Source organism: Macrotis lagotis, chromosome 8 (assembly GCF_037893015.1).
Source record: "Macrotis lagotis isolate mMagLag1 chromosome 8, bilby.v1.9.chrom.fasta, whole genome shotgun sequence".
NCBI lineage: Eukaryota > Metazoa > Chordata > Mammalia > Peramelemorphia > Peramelidae > Macrotis > Macrotis lagotis.
In genome coordinates this window covers 68165654-68183721 of record NC_133665.1, presented here as the reverse complement: position 1 = coordinate 68183721, position 18068 = coordinate 68165654, and the positions used below count along the sequence as shown (strand labels likewise).

Sequence of the window (18068 nt, the reverse complement as noted above, 5' to 3'; positions counted from 1 at the left end):
GTGCGCTTCTCGCTGCATCAGGTCATGCAGGTCCCGCCAGGTTAGGCTGGCAAGCCGTCTCCTTCATAATTTCTGACAGTATTCCCGCACATCCATGTAACATCACAGGGCTAGCCGTACTTCAGCCGAGGGGCCATCTCCTCAGTTATCAATTCTTCACGCCCCCGCATAATCCACCCCCCCCAAAAAACTTAAAAATAATTTTATTGCTGCTCCCCCCCCCCCCCATAGCGGTCACTTCCCAAGGACCCCGGCCACCCATCGCTCCTTTTAACCAATCCAGCAAAACCGGCCGAGCCTGGCTGCGCCGGCCAGCCAGGCCCGCGGCCTTCTGCCCGATTCCGCCGCGGCAGCCCGCCGCCCCTCTCTCTTCTGCGGTCGGGACAAACGGGCCGGCGGGAGGCGGGCACTGAAGCTCCGTGCTCGGACTTCACCGCCGCGCAGTGCGGAGGGCAAAGCTCCAGCGCCCGCCTCGGGGGCACGGCTCTGGGTCTCCAGGGGGCCGGCACTGAATCGGATCGTGCGTCCCTCACGACCCCAGGCCGCTGCGTTAAGCAGACCTGCCCCGGGGCGCTGAGGGGGACCGCGGCGAAGGAGGGCAGGGAGGGCGGGACGGGCGAGCCCCGAGCCCCGAGCCGGCCGGGGCCGCGTCCTCCTCCTCGCGCCGGACACCGCGCATGCGCCCCCGGCCTCCCGCGTTCCAGCCCTGGAAGTCCGGCAGCTTCGGTCTCCATGGCAACGGGACGCTTTTTTTCCCTCCCTCTGGAGAACAGCGGCTACTAAGGCTCCACGGGAGAGGGGTCGGGGCGGGAGGGCCGGGGAAGGAGCCCCTACTCCTCTTCCCTTTCCAACCCTTCCCGCCCCAGCTGGGAAAGATGCCCCTGGAAGTGGCAGTGGAGCTGCAAGTTCGAGCGGTAAGAGACCCCCCCCCCCCACCGTTCACAAGTGCCCACCCTTCTTAACCCCAGATTCCTGATTCCCCCCCCCCCACCTCAACAAACTCTCAGGGCCAGGCAAATCCTGGCCCCTGAGCTTAGCGCTCAAACCGTTCTTCGTTGATTCTGGAAGCTTTTCCCCTTCCCCTTCAGCGCCCCTCGTCCCGGCCTACCCCTCGGGGGGCACCTTACCTACTTCATCCCCTGCGCTGCTCCCGCTCACCCACTTAAATCGATGCCAGCCTCAGGACAGCTGCACCATCTTAATGGCGGAACCAACATTAGGGAAGTTGCTGTTCTTTTAGCCCTAATCTCAACATGAGAAGATATATATGATTAGCAGAGTCACCAGATGAAAAAATGCCTTTCTTCTGACCTAGTTCTTTCCAGGGCCAGCTCTGACTTGCTCTGTCCCTTGAACATCAACGAAGTATTTATAAGACATTGCACTAGATGCTCTAAACAGAGTTCAGACTGAAACACTCAGAATAGTAGAACTAAACAACCTCTTTTAGGGTCAGGCTCCAGTGTCAGGCTGATGAAGAGATCTAGTTTCCAGTTAACAGAGTCATCCCTAGGGGTAGAAACTTAGAGGAATGAGGGACTGGAAAATGTAGTCCCCACTGAGAGGCCACACACATCAAAATTGGCAATTGTGGGCCTTAGGTTCATAGATGTAGGGCCCAAAGAGGCTTTAAAGATCTAGTCCAACCCTCTCATTTTACAGAAATCTTAAATGATTTGTTAAAGGTCATAGATGAAAAAGCCAGGGTATGAACCTGGGTCTTTTGATTCCAGATCCAGCACAATATTGTCTGAGGCAGTGATAGGAAGGAAATTTGGCCCAGTTTGCTGTTTAGCATATAGATTGAGGATATATCTATATCTATCTATATAGATAGATAGATATATGTAGACATACTATGTGTATGTTCAGAGAAAATGTGTAAGACATAGACATGTATATGTCTATAACTAAAAGATAAACAAAAAGTGCACTGCATCAAAGTTTAACAGCAGGGTTAGGTTTTATTATGATTCTGAAGTCAAATTGTTTCCTTTACAAAAAACAAAGACATTCATGGTCTAAAGTACTACTAATTACATTTGCATTGTTCTTCACCAGGTCCCAATTAGAAAGAAAACAGACCTATGATCAGTAAACTTAGGTGTCATTTAATTAAATGAATTTCAGTGGAATAAACATTCAACAAAATCAACTCCTGAAGCCTCTAGGTGTTAACATAGGGGTTATGAATAGGAGTTTCATAATTTTAAACATCTGGCATAACATTGCTGTAATGAAATCTTTAAAAGTAAACAGAATGGGGCAGCTAGGTGGCAAGGGGCAGCTAGGTGGCATAGTGGATAAAGCACCGGCCCTGAAGTCAGGAGTACCTGGGTTCAAATCCGGGTCTCAGACACTTAATAATTACCTAGCTGTGTGGCCTTAGGCAAGCCACTTAACCGTTTGCCTTACCAAAAAAAAAAGTAAACAGAACAAAATAATTTAGAACTTCTAAGATAGAGAGGAATTCACTATGTTGATTCTGGAAGTAAAGAGGTAGTCAGTGTTGGGTTAAAGTGAAATAAAAATGATTTCATTTATCTCTAAGTAGTTCCAATTTCTGGGTGCTACTTGTCATTAAACAATTTACTCTTCTGCCCGGTTAGAATTAGCTGTATTTGCCACAGCTGATTCCAGATACTCACTATTACAAATGTAAAAGGGTACTGTCATCCCAGTCTTTTCTATTTATAAATGCTGATAAAGTTCCTATATTGAATTGTCTAATTTAAGGGTTCTTTGTGGCTAAAATATAAATGATTTAACTAGTCCCCCATTTACTTTTCCTGGCTAAGAATGATAAGGTGGTCTTCAGTAGTATGATTTGTGGAGGCACCCTAATGAATTTCTTGGAATGAAATAAGTCAGCATAAAAGAAATTTAGTAATTATATTTTGTGCCTGGTAAGACAGCAAGCTCACAGTGATGAATGCTGATGTTTGAGAATCTGATTGTTTTAACTTCTATAACCCTCAAAGTCATTACAGAAAAAAACCCACCAAAATACAACATAGAAATTACAAAATATACAGGTCCTTTTTGTTGCATATAGGTAAGCTTGTATTGTTACCTTTAAAAGACTGGTCCCATTTCCCACTCTTCAGTAAAAGTTTTATCCTTTACTCAATAGAAATGAGGAAACCAAGCACATCTCTGACCACAGTGGTCCATGTGAAATATGGCCCGACTCAGAATTATCCTCAAATGTTTCCTTACCCAACAAGTGGCTTTTTTCCTTTTGAAGATTTATTTTTCCCTTCTTACAAAGTTTGGGAAATCTGATGTACTCAACGGTTACTATAAATTCTAGCAAAACCACCATTGCCCCACTTCCACTTTTCTGATACTTCTCAGTCTCTCTCCCTCCATCCCCTTTTCTATTTATACTGTCTGCTCTTTCACTTAAGTCGTCTAGTATTTCACCATGATGTGGATGGAACCTTGAGTTGTTGAAGGCTATGCAAGATAGATCCCACCAAGCTGGAAAGGTATCATATACAGGCCTGGTGACATCTCTGGTCCAAGGATCATCCTGGCTAAGTTGGAGAAGTTTGTAATCATGTAATATTTCCATGATGAATTTTTTTCCCCCCATTCATAGTAAGTCATGAAACTATCTATCTAGTAAGGCATGGAGGGCTTGCAATCTGTATTGGTGGAAGGTGCTTTCACTCTGATGAAATAGAATTTACTTGAAGTATATATATATATATATATATATATATATGTATATATATATATATATATTCTATTTTTGGAATTTTTCTTAGTCATTTGGTTCTTTTTCATGTTAACAGGTCATATTAGATAGGAATGGAAAAGATATCTATCCATCTTTTTTTAATGGAATGGGAAAGCTGTCCTTTATTTATGTCCTCATTTGCTGCATTAGCAAAGGTGGAAATGTGCTCCACCTTCCCAATCTCTCCCAAATGTGTGGGTTATTAAAAGTGAATCAATTAAAATCTTAAAAATCTACACATCTGTAGCACCAGACTTTCAGAGATAAACATAGAGGTTTTTGTTTTCTATTGTTTAAATCGTTTGAAACCTATTATGGTTTTGAAACCTATTATGAGTCGTTCACCTTAATGCAAGTTAATAATGCAAAATGTGATTCTTGTTAACATTTCTTTTCACCCTTCCCTCTTTTAAAAAAGAGATGCCACGGGAGGCTAGGTGGTGTAGTGGATAAAGCACTGGCCTTGGAGTCAGGAGTACCTGGGTTCAAATCCGGTCTCAGACACGTAATAATTACCTAGCTGTGTGGCCTTGGGCAAGCCACTTAACCCCATTTGCCTTGCAAAAAAAAAAAACACCTAAAACAAAAAGAGATGCCACGTACGGGTGACATGCGGAATTATATTATCCCCTGATGTAAACTTTCAAAAAAGCATCAGTGCTGAACAGCAAGAGCAACTGCTTGGTTCCTTTGCTGAGAGTTTGTAATGAAGATCTACAGATGTCTAAGTCTCCCTATGTAAATATTTTCTTTACCTAATGTGGCTGTGTTCGCGGTAGGGCTGGCACATGCTCCAATCTAGCAGCTACCAAGGTGGCAGGGGTTCCATCTGTCCCTTTAAACTTAAAAGCCCAACGCGTCTGCAAGGGCCAAGCAAGCCGGGGCCGGGTGCTGGTGTGTCTTTGGTCCTGGTGATGCCGGGGGTCTTCCGGCCCACTGCGTCCACTAGTGGCTCCACAACGCGAAGACGGCGGGGACGGTGAAGGGAGACAGCCACAGGTAGTCCACCAGGCTGTACTGCAGGTAGCCGAAGGCGAAGCCGAAGGCCACGTCGGTGACGTTGTGCCTGCCCAGCATGACCCTGGAGAGGCCCAGGACGAAGGCCCAGAGCAGCACCAGCACCCGCAGCGGCACGGCCAGCACCAGGTGGCGCAGGACGAAGCGGGCCACCAGGGCCGCCCTGGTGGCGTGGCCGGACGGGAAGGAGTACCTGTCCACCGAGAAGGTGAAGAACATGTCCGCGCGGTTGTGCGGGGGCCGGCGCCGCCGCACCGCCCCCTTGAGCAGCGCCACGAGCGCCAGGTCCAGCAGCAGCGCGAAGAGCAGGTTGAGCAGCACCTCGCGGCCGGCCCAGCTGTCGCTGCGGTACAGGCAGTAGGCGGTGCCGCCCAGCCAGGGCAGCCCGTGGCCCGAGACCTCCAGCAGCTTCAGCAGCGGCCGCGCGCTGCCCCAGGCCGACTGCTCGCCGGCGCACACGCCCAGCCTCTTGGACAGCCACAGGTCCACGGCCAGCAGGGAGCGGAGCGCGATGCCCACGAAGGACGGGTTCAGCTTCATGCGGTCCTCGTCGGGCGGCGGGGCCGCGGCCGGCGGCGGCAAGGGGGCGCCGGCCGGCGGGCAGGAGCCGCGCCGCCGCACCGGGCTCTCGGAGGCCCGCAGCCGGGCCGCGCTGGGCTCCGCGCCGGGGCTGCGGCTGCTCAGCAGGGACTGGAACTCGAACCTGCCGCCGCCGCCGCCGCTCCCGTGAGCGGGGCTGCCGGGGTGGCTGCCGCCGCCGCCCGGCCCGGATCCCGCGGGGCTCCTCCGGGGGCTGGACATGTCGGCGGCCGGAGACGGCCCCTGGCGGCGGGAGCAGCCTCCGAGAGCCGGGTCGTAGCGCTCTTCCGCTTCCGCGTAGGAGGGGCCGAGGGGCGGGGCCGGGGGCAGGCCAGGGGTGGGGCGCAGCCTCCGAGAGCCGAGTCGTAGCGCTCTTCCGCTTCCGCGTAGGAGGAGACGCGGGGGCGGGGGCGGGGCGCAGCCTCCGAGAGCCGGGTCGTAGCGCTCTTCCGCTTCCGCGTAGGAGGAGACGCGGGGGCGGGGCGGGGCGCAGCCTCCGAGAGCCGGGTCGCAGGGCTCTTCCGCTTCCGTAGGAGGAGCCGGGGGCGGGGCCGGGAAGAAGGCGGAGATCCGGCCCACAGAGGGGATTCCTGGTATCGACACTAGCTTGTCTTTCCCTTCCCAAGCTCTTTAGCTCCTTTTATGAGGCGAACTGCGTTAAGCCCGGCTACCGAGTGTCTGAGGTCAAACTTGAACTCGGGTCTTCCTGACGAACTCGGGTCTTCCCGACTCCTTGACCCCGGGTGGACCTAAGTCCTTGTGGGTATATGTGCGTGTGTGCACGTTTGCATTGTTATGTAGGATTAGACATATCACAAACAATCTTAAAAGCCGATAAAAGCAAGTGATCATGATAGGGAACTATCAGCCCCCAGCAGGACCGCAGCGTGTTAAACAAGGAAGGACTCCAGCTACTGGCATTCGAATCAATGTGTTTCTGACCCCATGGGCAGGGAGGTGGCACACTGGCCCAGCACCGGCCCGGAGGCGAGAAGATTCATCCTGGGTTCAAATGTGGCCGCAGACAGTGCAGTTGTGACCCTGGCCAAGACGCCTAACCCATCTGTAGTGTGGACTCAAGAAAAAAGTGGCAAAACATTCCAGTTTCTCTGCTAAGAAAACTCTAAAAGAGTTACCGGAGAGTCGAACAAGAGGGAACAACAAATTTGCATTTAGAAATGGCTATACCAACTTATTAGTGACTTGCCTTGAGGCTCCCTTAAGTCTTCCCTTGTTGGCCTTTTATTACTTTTGTTGATATTTTCCCTTTTTTCTGTAGTTTTAGTTGAGAGGCAGATCTGTCCCATTAGATAGAGATCCGGCCAAAGACAGGGTGGCTTGAGTTCAAGTTTCACTTCTGAGCCAGGCAGGCTGAGTGAACATGGATGGGCGAGTCACTTAACTTCTTTCAGCATCCTAGTCGACTCTGCAAGGGTAGAGCCGATGGGGGTGGACTGCCTGCTTTCGGTGAAGTTGCATCCTTATGCATTTTCCTTTAAATGAAATCTTAGGTTCTGCTTTTGTTTTGTTTTTAGGGTTTTTTTTTTGCAAGGCAATGGGATTAAACGACTTGCCCGAAGTCACACAGCTAGGTCATTAATAAGCCTCTGAGGCTGGATTTGAACCCAGGTCCTCCTGACTCCAGGGCCCGTGATCTATCCACTGTGCCACCTAGCCGCCCCCCCTCAAAACAATAACTTAAATAGTTATTGTTAATGTGTTAATGGAGTCAGGACAGGAGTTTGAATCCAGCCTCAGACTCTTGATACCCACCAGCTGTGTGACCTTGGGCAAGTCACTTAAACCCAATTGCCTCTCATCCAGGGTCGTCTCCAGTCATCCTGATTATTGTCTGGCCACTGGACCCAGATGGCTCTAAAGGGCAAAATGAGCCTGCTAACTTAGCACAGCATCCCCTCACTCAAATCCAGTTCATGTGCTTGTCATGGGATCGCCTCCCTGATGTTGTAGTCTTCTTCAAAAATGGACATTGTTAATGTGTATTCTGTTCTTTTGGTTAGACTTTATTTCCTCAGAATTCTTCTATTTCAACATATTTATTTATTTTCTATACACTTAATCACATTATAATATCCCATATATGGTATATTATAATTTAGGCAGTGATTATATGGTTTTTTGCTTCCCCCCCTCAAATATACTATGTTGCCATAGCTATCTTTAAACCGATTACTCTTCTCACCTCTCCCCTGCCTTTTGACAATATTCTCAGAATGTATTTCTAAACAAAAGGATTATCAAGTATCCACCATAGGGCAATTTTTTTTTTGATATTTGCCTAGTTCTGGCAAATTCTAGCTAAAAAATCTTATATTGCAATTCCATCAACATTGTAGATTTCTAGTTTTCCATGATTTAGCTTGTGCTAGTTTGTCATTTTGTTTTTTAGATTTTATTTGCATTTCTTTAAACATACAAAGAAGTTAAGATACTTTGAGGGGGGGCACAAGAACTGTTTTGATTTCTATCTAGTAGCCAGCATTGAGCCCTACAAATGATTGAATGTGTTATTATTGAAGTTGGTAACTTTTTAACGTGAATACTTATATGGTCAACAGGTATAGAGGGAAGAACAAAGGATTCGAAGTCAAAAATATTTAGATTTGAATCCATTTTATGCTGTGAATTTTTTACTAGGAAAATTACTTACCTAATTTTGGCATTAATTTTTTGATCTGTAAAATGAGGGGAGTTTTGCTTGGAGTTATAAATTTAGAGTTGGAAGGACATTAGAAACTCTCTAGACCAACCCACTTACATGAGAAATAATTTCTAAAGTTCTTTCTGGTTTTCAATGCTAAAACAATTTGGTTTTCTCTTTCCCTAAACTTTCTGTTTATTTTTGACCATTTATTAGTCATTGAGTAAGACATTAGGAAAAATGCATTGTGTCTCTAGCAAGAGATTCTTAGCAAAGAAAGAAAAGCTTCTTTATCTTTTTTTCTTTCCTTTTAAGATCACCTGCCCAGGTGTGTTTCTTCCAGAGAAGAAAGAACTTTTACTCGGTGTCTGCATCTTTGATCAATATAGGGAGACAAAATGTTTTCCTGCTCTGTTCCCCCTTATAATTCACGAAGTTATGAAGTTTGACAAGGTAAAACTATTTTTTTCCAGTTTGGCATCTATTTGAGATTTCCTAATGGGCCACTGTTCAAAAATTAATTTGATAAATTATTTTTTTTTGATTGTACTTGTATTATATATATATATATATATACATAATATATATATGAATGCTTACTATTTCAAGAAAGGGGGTATAGGAAGATAGGATTTAGAACTCAGAACTTTTAAAAAATGTTGAAATTGTTTTAATATGCAATTGTGGAAAAATAAAACATTATGCAAAATAAAAAATAAAAAAGATAGTATGTGGAGAGTTTGATTTTGCCTCCCAAGTAATCTTATTAAGTTATTACCACAAGTTATTTTCTGTTTCTGAAACTTATATTACATTTTCTAACTTGAACATGTTTTATTTTTCTGAGTGCACATTATAAATGTTACAAATAATTAAATGAATGTATAAAAACAATTATCTTTAAATGGTCTTTTTTAAACCTAGAAACATTTTTATAGGGTTGGGATAAGGATATCAACAAGTCAGTTTTCAAACATCTTGATGAAAATTGGGAGCCTGGACTGTGACTTCTCATTAATACTCTAGGTTCTCTAAAGCTGGCAAATCTGATTCTATTTCAATACTAACCCTTATGTGAAATATTACTGAACTCCAACTAATAACCTAATGATTTCTAACAACAGCAAGCACTCTTCCAATAAGGTTCTACATCAATGGTTCGTCATGGTGTGGAGGTAACTCTACATTCTCAAAGACTATGCTGGTCTAAGTGTAAACTTTGGTTTGAATTTTGGGCTTCCCTAAACCAGGACCATCCCCCCAGGGTTATTGATCTACTTCCATAGAAAGAATACTGAAATTACCAATACTTGGGGTATTGAAACATTATTTCATAGAATAAACCTTCTGGTACAATTGGAATTGTGTTTAATGGATTTGAAGATGTACTCAACTGTGATTTTGGCAAAGTCTTTAATTTTGTCTCATACTTTTTTTTGGGGGGTAAAAGATCTATACTTCTTAAATGGATTCCCACTTGATATCAGACAGTGATAAACAATGAAGTTTTTTGCTCTAAGGTAAAAAATATAAATGACTAGAAACAAACAGAATGAAAGAGCAAGTGCAGTTTATGTGGGATTCAGAATCCCAGGGAAAAGACTTGTTTTGTGTAAGTACAGTGGGAAATGATAGACTCAATCAGGAACATCAAATTTAAATCTATTGGAAATTATAAATGTTTTTGGAAAGCATTGATGTTCAAATTAATATATCATGTAAAAGCAGCTCCATGAGCAAGAATCTACTGTGGGGAAATAATTCTGGAATTTCTCTGTTAGATTGAACTCCATTGGGTTTTTGAGCTGTTGGATTTTCTTCTGTTTTAGACTTTGCATTTGTATATATTTCAGTTCATTTATTGTTAGTTCTCTTTGTTTTCTTATTGCTTTATGTTCCATTTCTGTTTGTTTTCTTATTTGCATGTAGGTTTTAGTATGTTTGCATTTGATCTCTTATTTTGATCATTTTCTTTTTCCATTTGTTGAACACTAGATTTGGAGGGGGAAGGAATGACTGCATTTTAAAAAAAAGAGATAGTTATAAAGGTACAATGGATAGAGCACTGATCCTGGAGTCAGAAGAATCTTAGTTCATATGTGACTCAGATATTTATTAGCTGTGTGATCCTGGATCAGTTACTGAACCAGAAATGTCTCCTCTCTCCAAAGAAGAGAATAATTGTTTTATAAAGAAAGAGAAAAACAGAGAGGGAGAGGGAGAGAGGGGTTCAGTCCTGTCTGTTCTTTTTACTGGTCATGTTACCATGACAAATTACTCTTATTCCCAGAGCCTCAGTTTCCTCATTTGCAAAATGGGGATGACATCCCTTGAATTATATATATCACACAGATATATATATATTATGAGGTTTAGAAAATAATAATATATTTAAAATGGTTTGTAAAACTTAAAGAATTATATAAGTATCAGCTATTACTTTTTTCTTATTTCCCATAATAATTTTTTTGTTTACCTACCCCACAATCTTTTATATGCTTCTATTTTCCTCTCTCTGTTGGGTAGCTGATTGCTTTTATGTCAAAATAATTAATCAGAAGTAAACTCTAATTTTTGAAAGAGGATAGGATTTCCTCTGCCCTATAAATGTGCAGATGCTAGCAAAAAGTATTGACTGTCCTGGACTAAAAGAAGCTCAGTCCAGAGAGTCTATGACTATAGCTTCAATCTTTGTTTTTATTTATTTTTCTTAGGATTTTTGCATGGCAAATGGGGTTAAGTGGCTTGCCCAAGGTCACACAGCTAGGCAATTATTAAGTGTCTGAGGCTGGACTTGAACTCAGGTACTCAATCTTTGCTTTTAAACTAATAAATACATTATGTTTTCAATAAAAGCAAAAAGTCCTTAATGTATTTTTAAGGGGAAGAGTCAAGAATATTTAGGATATATCTTTGAGTCTTTGAGACTTTCTTGATACCATTTTCAGAGAATGAATACTAACTAGATGTTCTGACCCCTTATGATGTTTTTTATTTTGAACTGGTATATATTTAGGCCTGGTGGTAAGGTATGATGAGTGAAATGCCATATTTATATTTTGTATGTCCCCCCACTAAAACTGGCTTGTGTAAAAATTCAAATGTAATCTACACTTGTTATTTGTCAGAATTTGTCAGAATTTCAGTATTTTTCTTTTCTAAAAGATTTTATTTTATGAGTTTAGCCAATATTTAGTGATAAACTAAATTTATATCAGTAATATTCTGAGATAAAGTCATAAATCTATAAGTAGATATTTTTAGAATATTCAGTTGCTTCTTAATAAATTAAGTTTTTTCTAACTACAGTGGAATAATTTATCTGAGAATATAAGTCAATTTATTTGTGTATTATCAATACAGTTATGCAAAATAATCCTTATCATGAAAATAAACAAATTGTCTTACAAAACAGCCAAGAATAGGCTTATAAGATGCCATATTAGACCCTTAGATACATTTCTTTCTGTTTATTTGGATGTTAATCCTCTTAAATATATAGCATTTGAGAGATGGATTTAAAGAACAAAATATGTATGATTAAATCAATGATGAATAAAGAATGAGGAGTGGTGGGAAGGGTTGAAGATATGATGGATCCTAGTGAGTAATATCTTTTTATTTAAGCAGAGAACATAGTATCATACCTCAAAACCAAATGGAAGATTTAAAAGTTCTTCCCAGTTTTGGATTCATTGTTATATAATAGTAATTGCTCAGCCAATAGTGAAAGGAATTTTTTCAAACATCAACCAACCAGGAGGTATGAAATTGAGATGATGATATGTAGTTACTTTTCATATCCCCCCACCAAAAAAAAAAATCACAATTCGCTAAACATGTTATTTTTTTTTTGTTTTTGTTTTTTAGGTTTTTGCAAGGCAAATGGGGTTAAGTGGCTTGCCCAAGGCCACACAGCTAGGCAATTATTAAATGTCTGAGGTCAGATTTGAACCCAGGTACTCCTGACTCCAGGGCCGGTGCTTTATCCACTACGCCACCTAGCTGCCCCAACATGTTATTTTTTTAACAGAAAAATTTATAGATCTTTTATAAGAATTCTAAAGACACGAATAGTCAGCAGGTGAACTCACTTTATATTGAATGAGAAATGTCTTTTAAATTTTAAGAAAAATTATGTTGATGACTATTTCAAAATTCTGAAAAAATTATCTTTTAAATATAAAGTTATTTTAGGAGACAGCTTTCTTTCAAGACCTTCAATTTGCTGTTTCTTTCAGTTCAGGTTCTTTTGATCAACTATGTTATAAAATAGTTTCTCCTCAAGGAACTCTTCTGAAGCATTGGATCTTTTAAACAGAAATTCATCTTTTTTACTTTATGAAGAGGTAAACCTTTGTGTTGGACAACTATGGTAATAACATGATCTCTGAACATACATAAAGACCATTTAGGCTGTACCTGTTTCCCAGATTTTTCAGATTAAAAAACTCATCACTCATATTTTCTTAAAATATTCAGATCATTAAGGCAGAGGTGAATTTTGGGGGGTTTGAATAAAAAGTTATTACTTTACTCTGCATTTATTACAATGATAACATTAAATGACACTATTTGCCTAGATTCTCATTTTTGAAACATGATAAAGGTAAAGGATTAGGTATATATACCAGGCAAACACCACATCTTTCTCATTAGGCAGGTTGGCAGTGTAGTCAAATTATTCTTAGATAATTTTCCCAATGCTTCATGGCACAATTTTGTATCTTTTTTCCCCTGGAGCTTGCTATTTTACTACATGTAAACAACTTCATAGAGTTACTGAGATGATGAAATGAAATAATGTCTATACAGTACTTTGTAGACTTTAAATATTAGTAATTTTTGTTATTGTCATTGCTAACCTGATTTTGTGGCTGAAGAGATAGGGATGGTGGGAATAGGAAGACTTTAAAAAATTTTTCTTTTTCTTTGTATTTAAGTTTACTGAATTGCATGAAAAAAATCAGTCAGAGGAATCAAGAATATTTATTCTTCAATATCCATTATAAGCAGAATACTTTTTCCAAAATCTATTTTAATGAGACTCTTGACACCTATATATTTTTATTTGGCCCTGAACTGGATAGTTTTCTTCATCAAAAAAGTAAGTTTAGGTTAAGTTGAATTCTTAAAAGTATATGTTAAGGGGCGGCTAGGTGACGTAGTGGATAAAGCACCAGCATTGGAGTCAGGAGTACCTGGGTTCAAATCTGGTCTCAGACACTTAATAATTACCTAGCTATGTGGCCTTGGGCAAGCCACTTAACCCCACTTGCCTCGCAAAAACCTAAAAAAAAAAGTATATGTTACACTCAGTTTTCTAATTCAGTCTTTTTTGCCTGAGACCATTGCAATGTTCCTTATAATAATGTGGAGATGGACACAACTTCAAAATTTCATTTGAATAGTTGTCTATTATTGTATTTTGAGCAATAAAATCTATATTTCTATAATACAGATTCTAATTATTTGAAAGATTATAATCTATTTCTATAAGTACTTGACTACATTCTATTTTTCTCTCTAGATATTTTTAAATGCACTTGATCCAGCCACTGTAGCAGAACTTCTAGAAAGTATGTACAATTAAAAAAATCCAGAAAATTTTTGTAAATTTATGAATGTGAAATTTTGCCAATATATGAGTAACTTCCATGGGAGATTTATCTTATATTTATATTCAAAGCTATGGGTGTAAAATCTGGTTCTCATTCTTGAGTTGTTTTTTTTAACAGAACACTTTGTGATAGATGAAATGTTAATTCATTGGAATAAGAAGATTCTTCATCCAATTCTTAGGTTGTTTTTGCCTTAATTCTTTGGAGGTAGAGTTACTAATTAATATCTTTCCTCCTTCTATGTCTAGGTAAACAATTTGGAATTTTCAGGTGAACCACTAGATAGATGAGTTCTGCTTTAGAATAATGGGTGGCAAGTTGATTGGTTCGTAGGTTCTTTTATTTTATTTTACTTTTTTACTTTTTTATTATTACAATAATGTTATTGTGAGAGTATTATGAGAGAGCATGCCCCACCCCCAAAAGGATGAGAACCTCAAGAATAAGTGAGAGAGAAAACAGTCTGTGTTCAGATTCCAATGACTCTGTCTCTGGGATGAGTTAGCTTCTTTATCATAAGTCCACTATAGAAGTTGCTTCAATATTTTTCCCACAGTTGTCCTTACTAGCTATGTTTCCCTCCACCCTATTCCTTCCCACTTTTTCATTTTTTCTACTCTCTCCTTTCACCCTGTCCCTGCTCAGAAGTGTGTTGTATCTGAGTACCCTCTCCCACAATCTTCCCTCTCTTCCATCACCTATTCCCTCCCTCTATTCCCCCTTATCCCATCCCTTTCCTCTCATTTTTCTCTAGGGTAAGATAGATTTCTGTACCCTATTAAGGGTGTATATTATTTCCTCTCTGAACCATTTCTGATGAGAACAAAGGGTCACTCATTTCCCCCTTGCCTTCCCCCATTCCACTCCATTGTAAAAGCTTCCTCTTGACTCCCCTTCTTCCTCTCCTTTCCCTTCTTCCCAGTACTTTCCTTTATCACCCATTGACTCCATCTTTTTACTATATTTTATCATCATATTCAGTTCCTTCCTGTGCCTTGTCTATATTTGCTCCTTCTAACTGCTCTAAGAATGAGAAAGTTCATTTGAGTTAATCAGCATCTTCTTCCCATGTAGGAATACAAACAGTTCAACATCATTAAGTTCCTCATAACTAGTGTTGATTGGTTCTTGTTCTTCATTACTGAAGGAGACCAAAATGGTATCACTATGTTTGGGACAAATTGCAATTTGTCCTGTGACTGATCAGATCAATATGAGCTTGGAATGCTCTACCACAGGTTGTACACAAATAGTCCATGTGACACCTGGGATGGTTATGCTAAACTTTCCTTTGAGCTGTTTCAATTCTGCCTTCCTCATAGCATGCAGCCCTGTCGCTGATGAGGACACGCCATACTGGATGGTCTTGTGCCAGTGTCACCTATGCTGTACAATCAATTATAATGTTCTTAAGAGAGACCTTTAGGGTAGCCTGGTATTGCTTCTTCTAACTCCCTTGTGAGCATTTGCCCTGTGTGAGTTCTCCATAAAATAGGTTTTTTTTTTTTTTATATTCTAACAACATGTCTAATCCATAGTAGTTGCGCTCTCTGTAGTGATGTTGAAATGGTAGACAGTTTAGCTACTCTGAGTAAGGACCTTAGTGTGTCTCCTGCCAGGTGATCTTCAGACTCTTCCTAAGACAATTTATTTGGATAGTTTCCTGACATGGCGTTGGTAGATTGTCCGGTTTCACAGGCATACAGCAAATGAGGTCAGCACCTCGGTTCTATAGACCTTCAATCTGGTAGTTAGTCTAGAATATAGACAAAGGATAGGAAACAGAGTAAGGAAGACTAAAACCAGACAGAGAGAAGCTATGTAAACGAGTAGGCATGGGAATAGTCTAGGCCTTCCCTTGTGAATAAGGTGGAGAATGGGTATTAGGAGTCAGATGAGAAGCATGAAGGAGAGCCATACACAAATTATATGGATTAGAAGCAGGCTATGGAATGAAACCATAGAAGCAGTTAGGAAAAAGAAATTTAGATGATGAAGGATAAGGGAGGATATTACAACAAAATCCAGCAACTTGGCAAACAGGCAAGAACCAGAAAGTCTAGAGAAATCAGAGAATAAAACAAATCAGGTTTGGATATCCAGATACATAGTCCACCAATAGAACCAGAATCCAGATGACTGGTAAAGGATACCAAGAGTAAGGAGACTGATTCTGAGGCAAAGTCTTTCCCTGTCAGAAGTTAAGAATTTCCTGATGGTTCAGAAACCTTTCCTAGGGCTTAGCCAAGATGAGATCTCCTAGGAAAAAGTTGCACTTGACTGCAGGGAAATGTGTGACTATTGGAAAAAATAAGGACTGATTCTGACAGATAGACAACGGAAAACATTGGGCCATTATTAATGTTTCAGGTTTGTTTTCTAAACATTGCTTAAGAAACATGTATTTACTCTGTTCCAGTCTCTTCCCCTTATCCTAATTAATTATTATCTATTGAGGCTTTCTGGAAGTCTTTAAAATTAGGACAAGTATTCATTAAGGCTTTTGCAGCTATATGTTTTTAAAAAACATAATAGACTATGTTTTGAAAATTATGATTATCTGTCCTTACCCTCAAATTTTAGCCATTGGGGGGGTAGTTAGGTGGCGCAGTAGATAGAGTATCAGCCCTGGAATCAGGAAGACCTGAATTCAAATTTGACCTCAGACACTTAATGTTACCTAGCTGTGTGGCCTTGGGCAAGGCACTTAACCCCATTGCCTTGCAAAAAAAAAACAACCAAAACACAAACAAACAAAAAAGAGTCTAGCTACCAAAAGGCGTGGTCCTGGAGCTTCTAAATTAAGGTGAAAAAGAAGGAAAATTAACCCGGAAGGACGGATCAAGGAAAAAAAATCACAAATACTGTAATGGGGTGCTTTTTTCTTTATCTATATTCCAAAAAAAAATAGAGGCTGATAGGACATATGGAACTTAGATCCTGCTTGGATTTATGTTGGCCACACCTCTGAGGTACAGGTTGGATTAATGACAATTCAGTAATTGCTAAATAATTTTTCATTGAGCTGAATTAGAGACAAAGAAACCCAGCATACTTAGGGATTTTAGAATCATAAAACCTGAAAGTGAGAAGGGATATCAAAGACTATATAGTTCAATTCGAGCCTCATTATGCACCTGACAGATTTATATCTAATTACACATGTTGATCTTCAGTAATAGGGATCCCCTAGGGTTGGAAAAGCCTTTTAAGATCTCTCTACCCAACTCCCAGCATGTTTGGAGTATTCAGGGATGACTAGCACCTCTGGTGTGAGGATCACCCAACTCTAACTTGTGACTTCAAGTTTTTTAATAGTAGTAGTACAATAATAATTTAATTTAATAGTAGTACAATAATAATTGTAGCATGTGCAGTGGTTATACACTAGTAAAATTGACTCAGCAGATGGGTTAAAAACCAGGTTGAGAATAACTGGCAGGTCTCAAGCTGCTTGGTGAATTAGGGGGATGTCTACTCTAAGTATGTGAAGACTTCTGGTGGAATGGGCAGATAAGAACAATTTTCCCCAAAAGACATGAAAAGTTGGTTGAAACAGGGTTAGAACTTTGTCAGGCATTGAAAATACTAAGGTCATCCATTCCATCTTGGGCCATCACCAGTCATATTAACATTTGTTTTGTCATTGGAATTAAATGACTCTAGAAGAGAGAATATGATTGGTGACTTTATGCAACTCTGCCTTACTTAAATCTAGTTCACACACTAGTCAAGACATCAATCTGTGAGGTCATTGCTCTTCTCAAAAACAAAGGTTAAACTATCATCACTACAACCTAATTTACTTATTTTGAAGTTTAGGCACTCTGCAGCCTAACCTCCTCCTTCCTCACTTTACCAGTTTTATTTTGAACACTTCTCTATGTATATTTTAAGTTCCAGTTAAATTAGATGACAACCTTTGTTACTAATGCTGTCCTCTCTCAGGGAATCAGCATAGTATATTAAATTTGGAGAGCTAGACTTGGAATCTGAGTTCTAGTCCTACTACTTAGTGTGTGTGACCTTGGACAAGATAATTTAAACTGGCCTTTAGACTAGAGACCTATAAGATTCCTTCTAACTCTAATCTATAATCCAGCCTCTCCACGTTTTTGGACATTGCTCCACATTTCTGTAACTTAAACCTCTCATCTCTAGATGCTGAATTTTTTTCAACAGAGAAGACAAGATACTCTCCCTTAAGGAATTTACAATTTCGTTAGGGGAGAGAATAGCTATGGTCTTAAGTTCCTAGACTAGAGAGTTGAACAGATTTGGGAGATGATGTATTAAACAAGAGATTATTAGCCTAGATTCTATGAGCTTTAAAAAAAGTCCCTGCATTTTACTATTAATGGCTTCCTGTAGATCACAAGGTTTTATTTTATTATTATTTTGAGAAGGGATCCATAGCCTTCACTAGACTTTTAAAAAGACCAAC

At 40.6% G+C, this 18068-nt stretch overlaps 2 protein-coding genes across 6 annotated transcripts in view; one reads left to right on the top strand and one right to left on the bottom strand.

Moving 5' to 3' along the window:
- The first annotated feature begins 726 nt into the window (after positions 1-726).
- SPATA6L (spermatogenesis associated 6 like) overlaps positions 727-18068 on the top strand; it is a 102385-nt gene continuing 85043 nt past the window's right edge. For 2 of the 5 annotated variants that reach the window (XM_074197462.1, XM_074197460.1), the window contains exons 1-3: positions 728-914; positions 8319-8456; positions 13534-13582. In XM_074197462.1, coding sequence (XP_074053563.1) covers positions 876-914; positions 8319-8456; positions 13534-13582 — 226 coding nt within the window. In that variant the 5' untranslated portion in view covers positions 728-875. Of the gene's footprint in view, positions 915-5883; positions 5935-5976; positions 6101-8318; positions 8457-13533; positions 13583-18068 lie in introns of those variants that run through there. The other 3 variants (XM_074197461.1, XM_074197465.1, XM_074197464.1) reach the window with 3 other exon arrangements.
- On the bottom strand, positions 4602-5624 carry PLPP6 (phospholipid phosphatase 6). The gene has a single exon (XM_074197458.1). It carries the CDS (start codon positions 5561-5563, stop codon positions 4691-4693), a length of 873 nt encoding a protein of 290 aa, XP_074053559.1. The 5' UTR covers positions 5564-5624; the 3' UTR covers positions 4602-4690.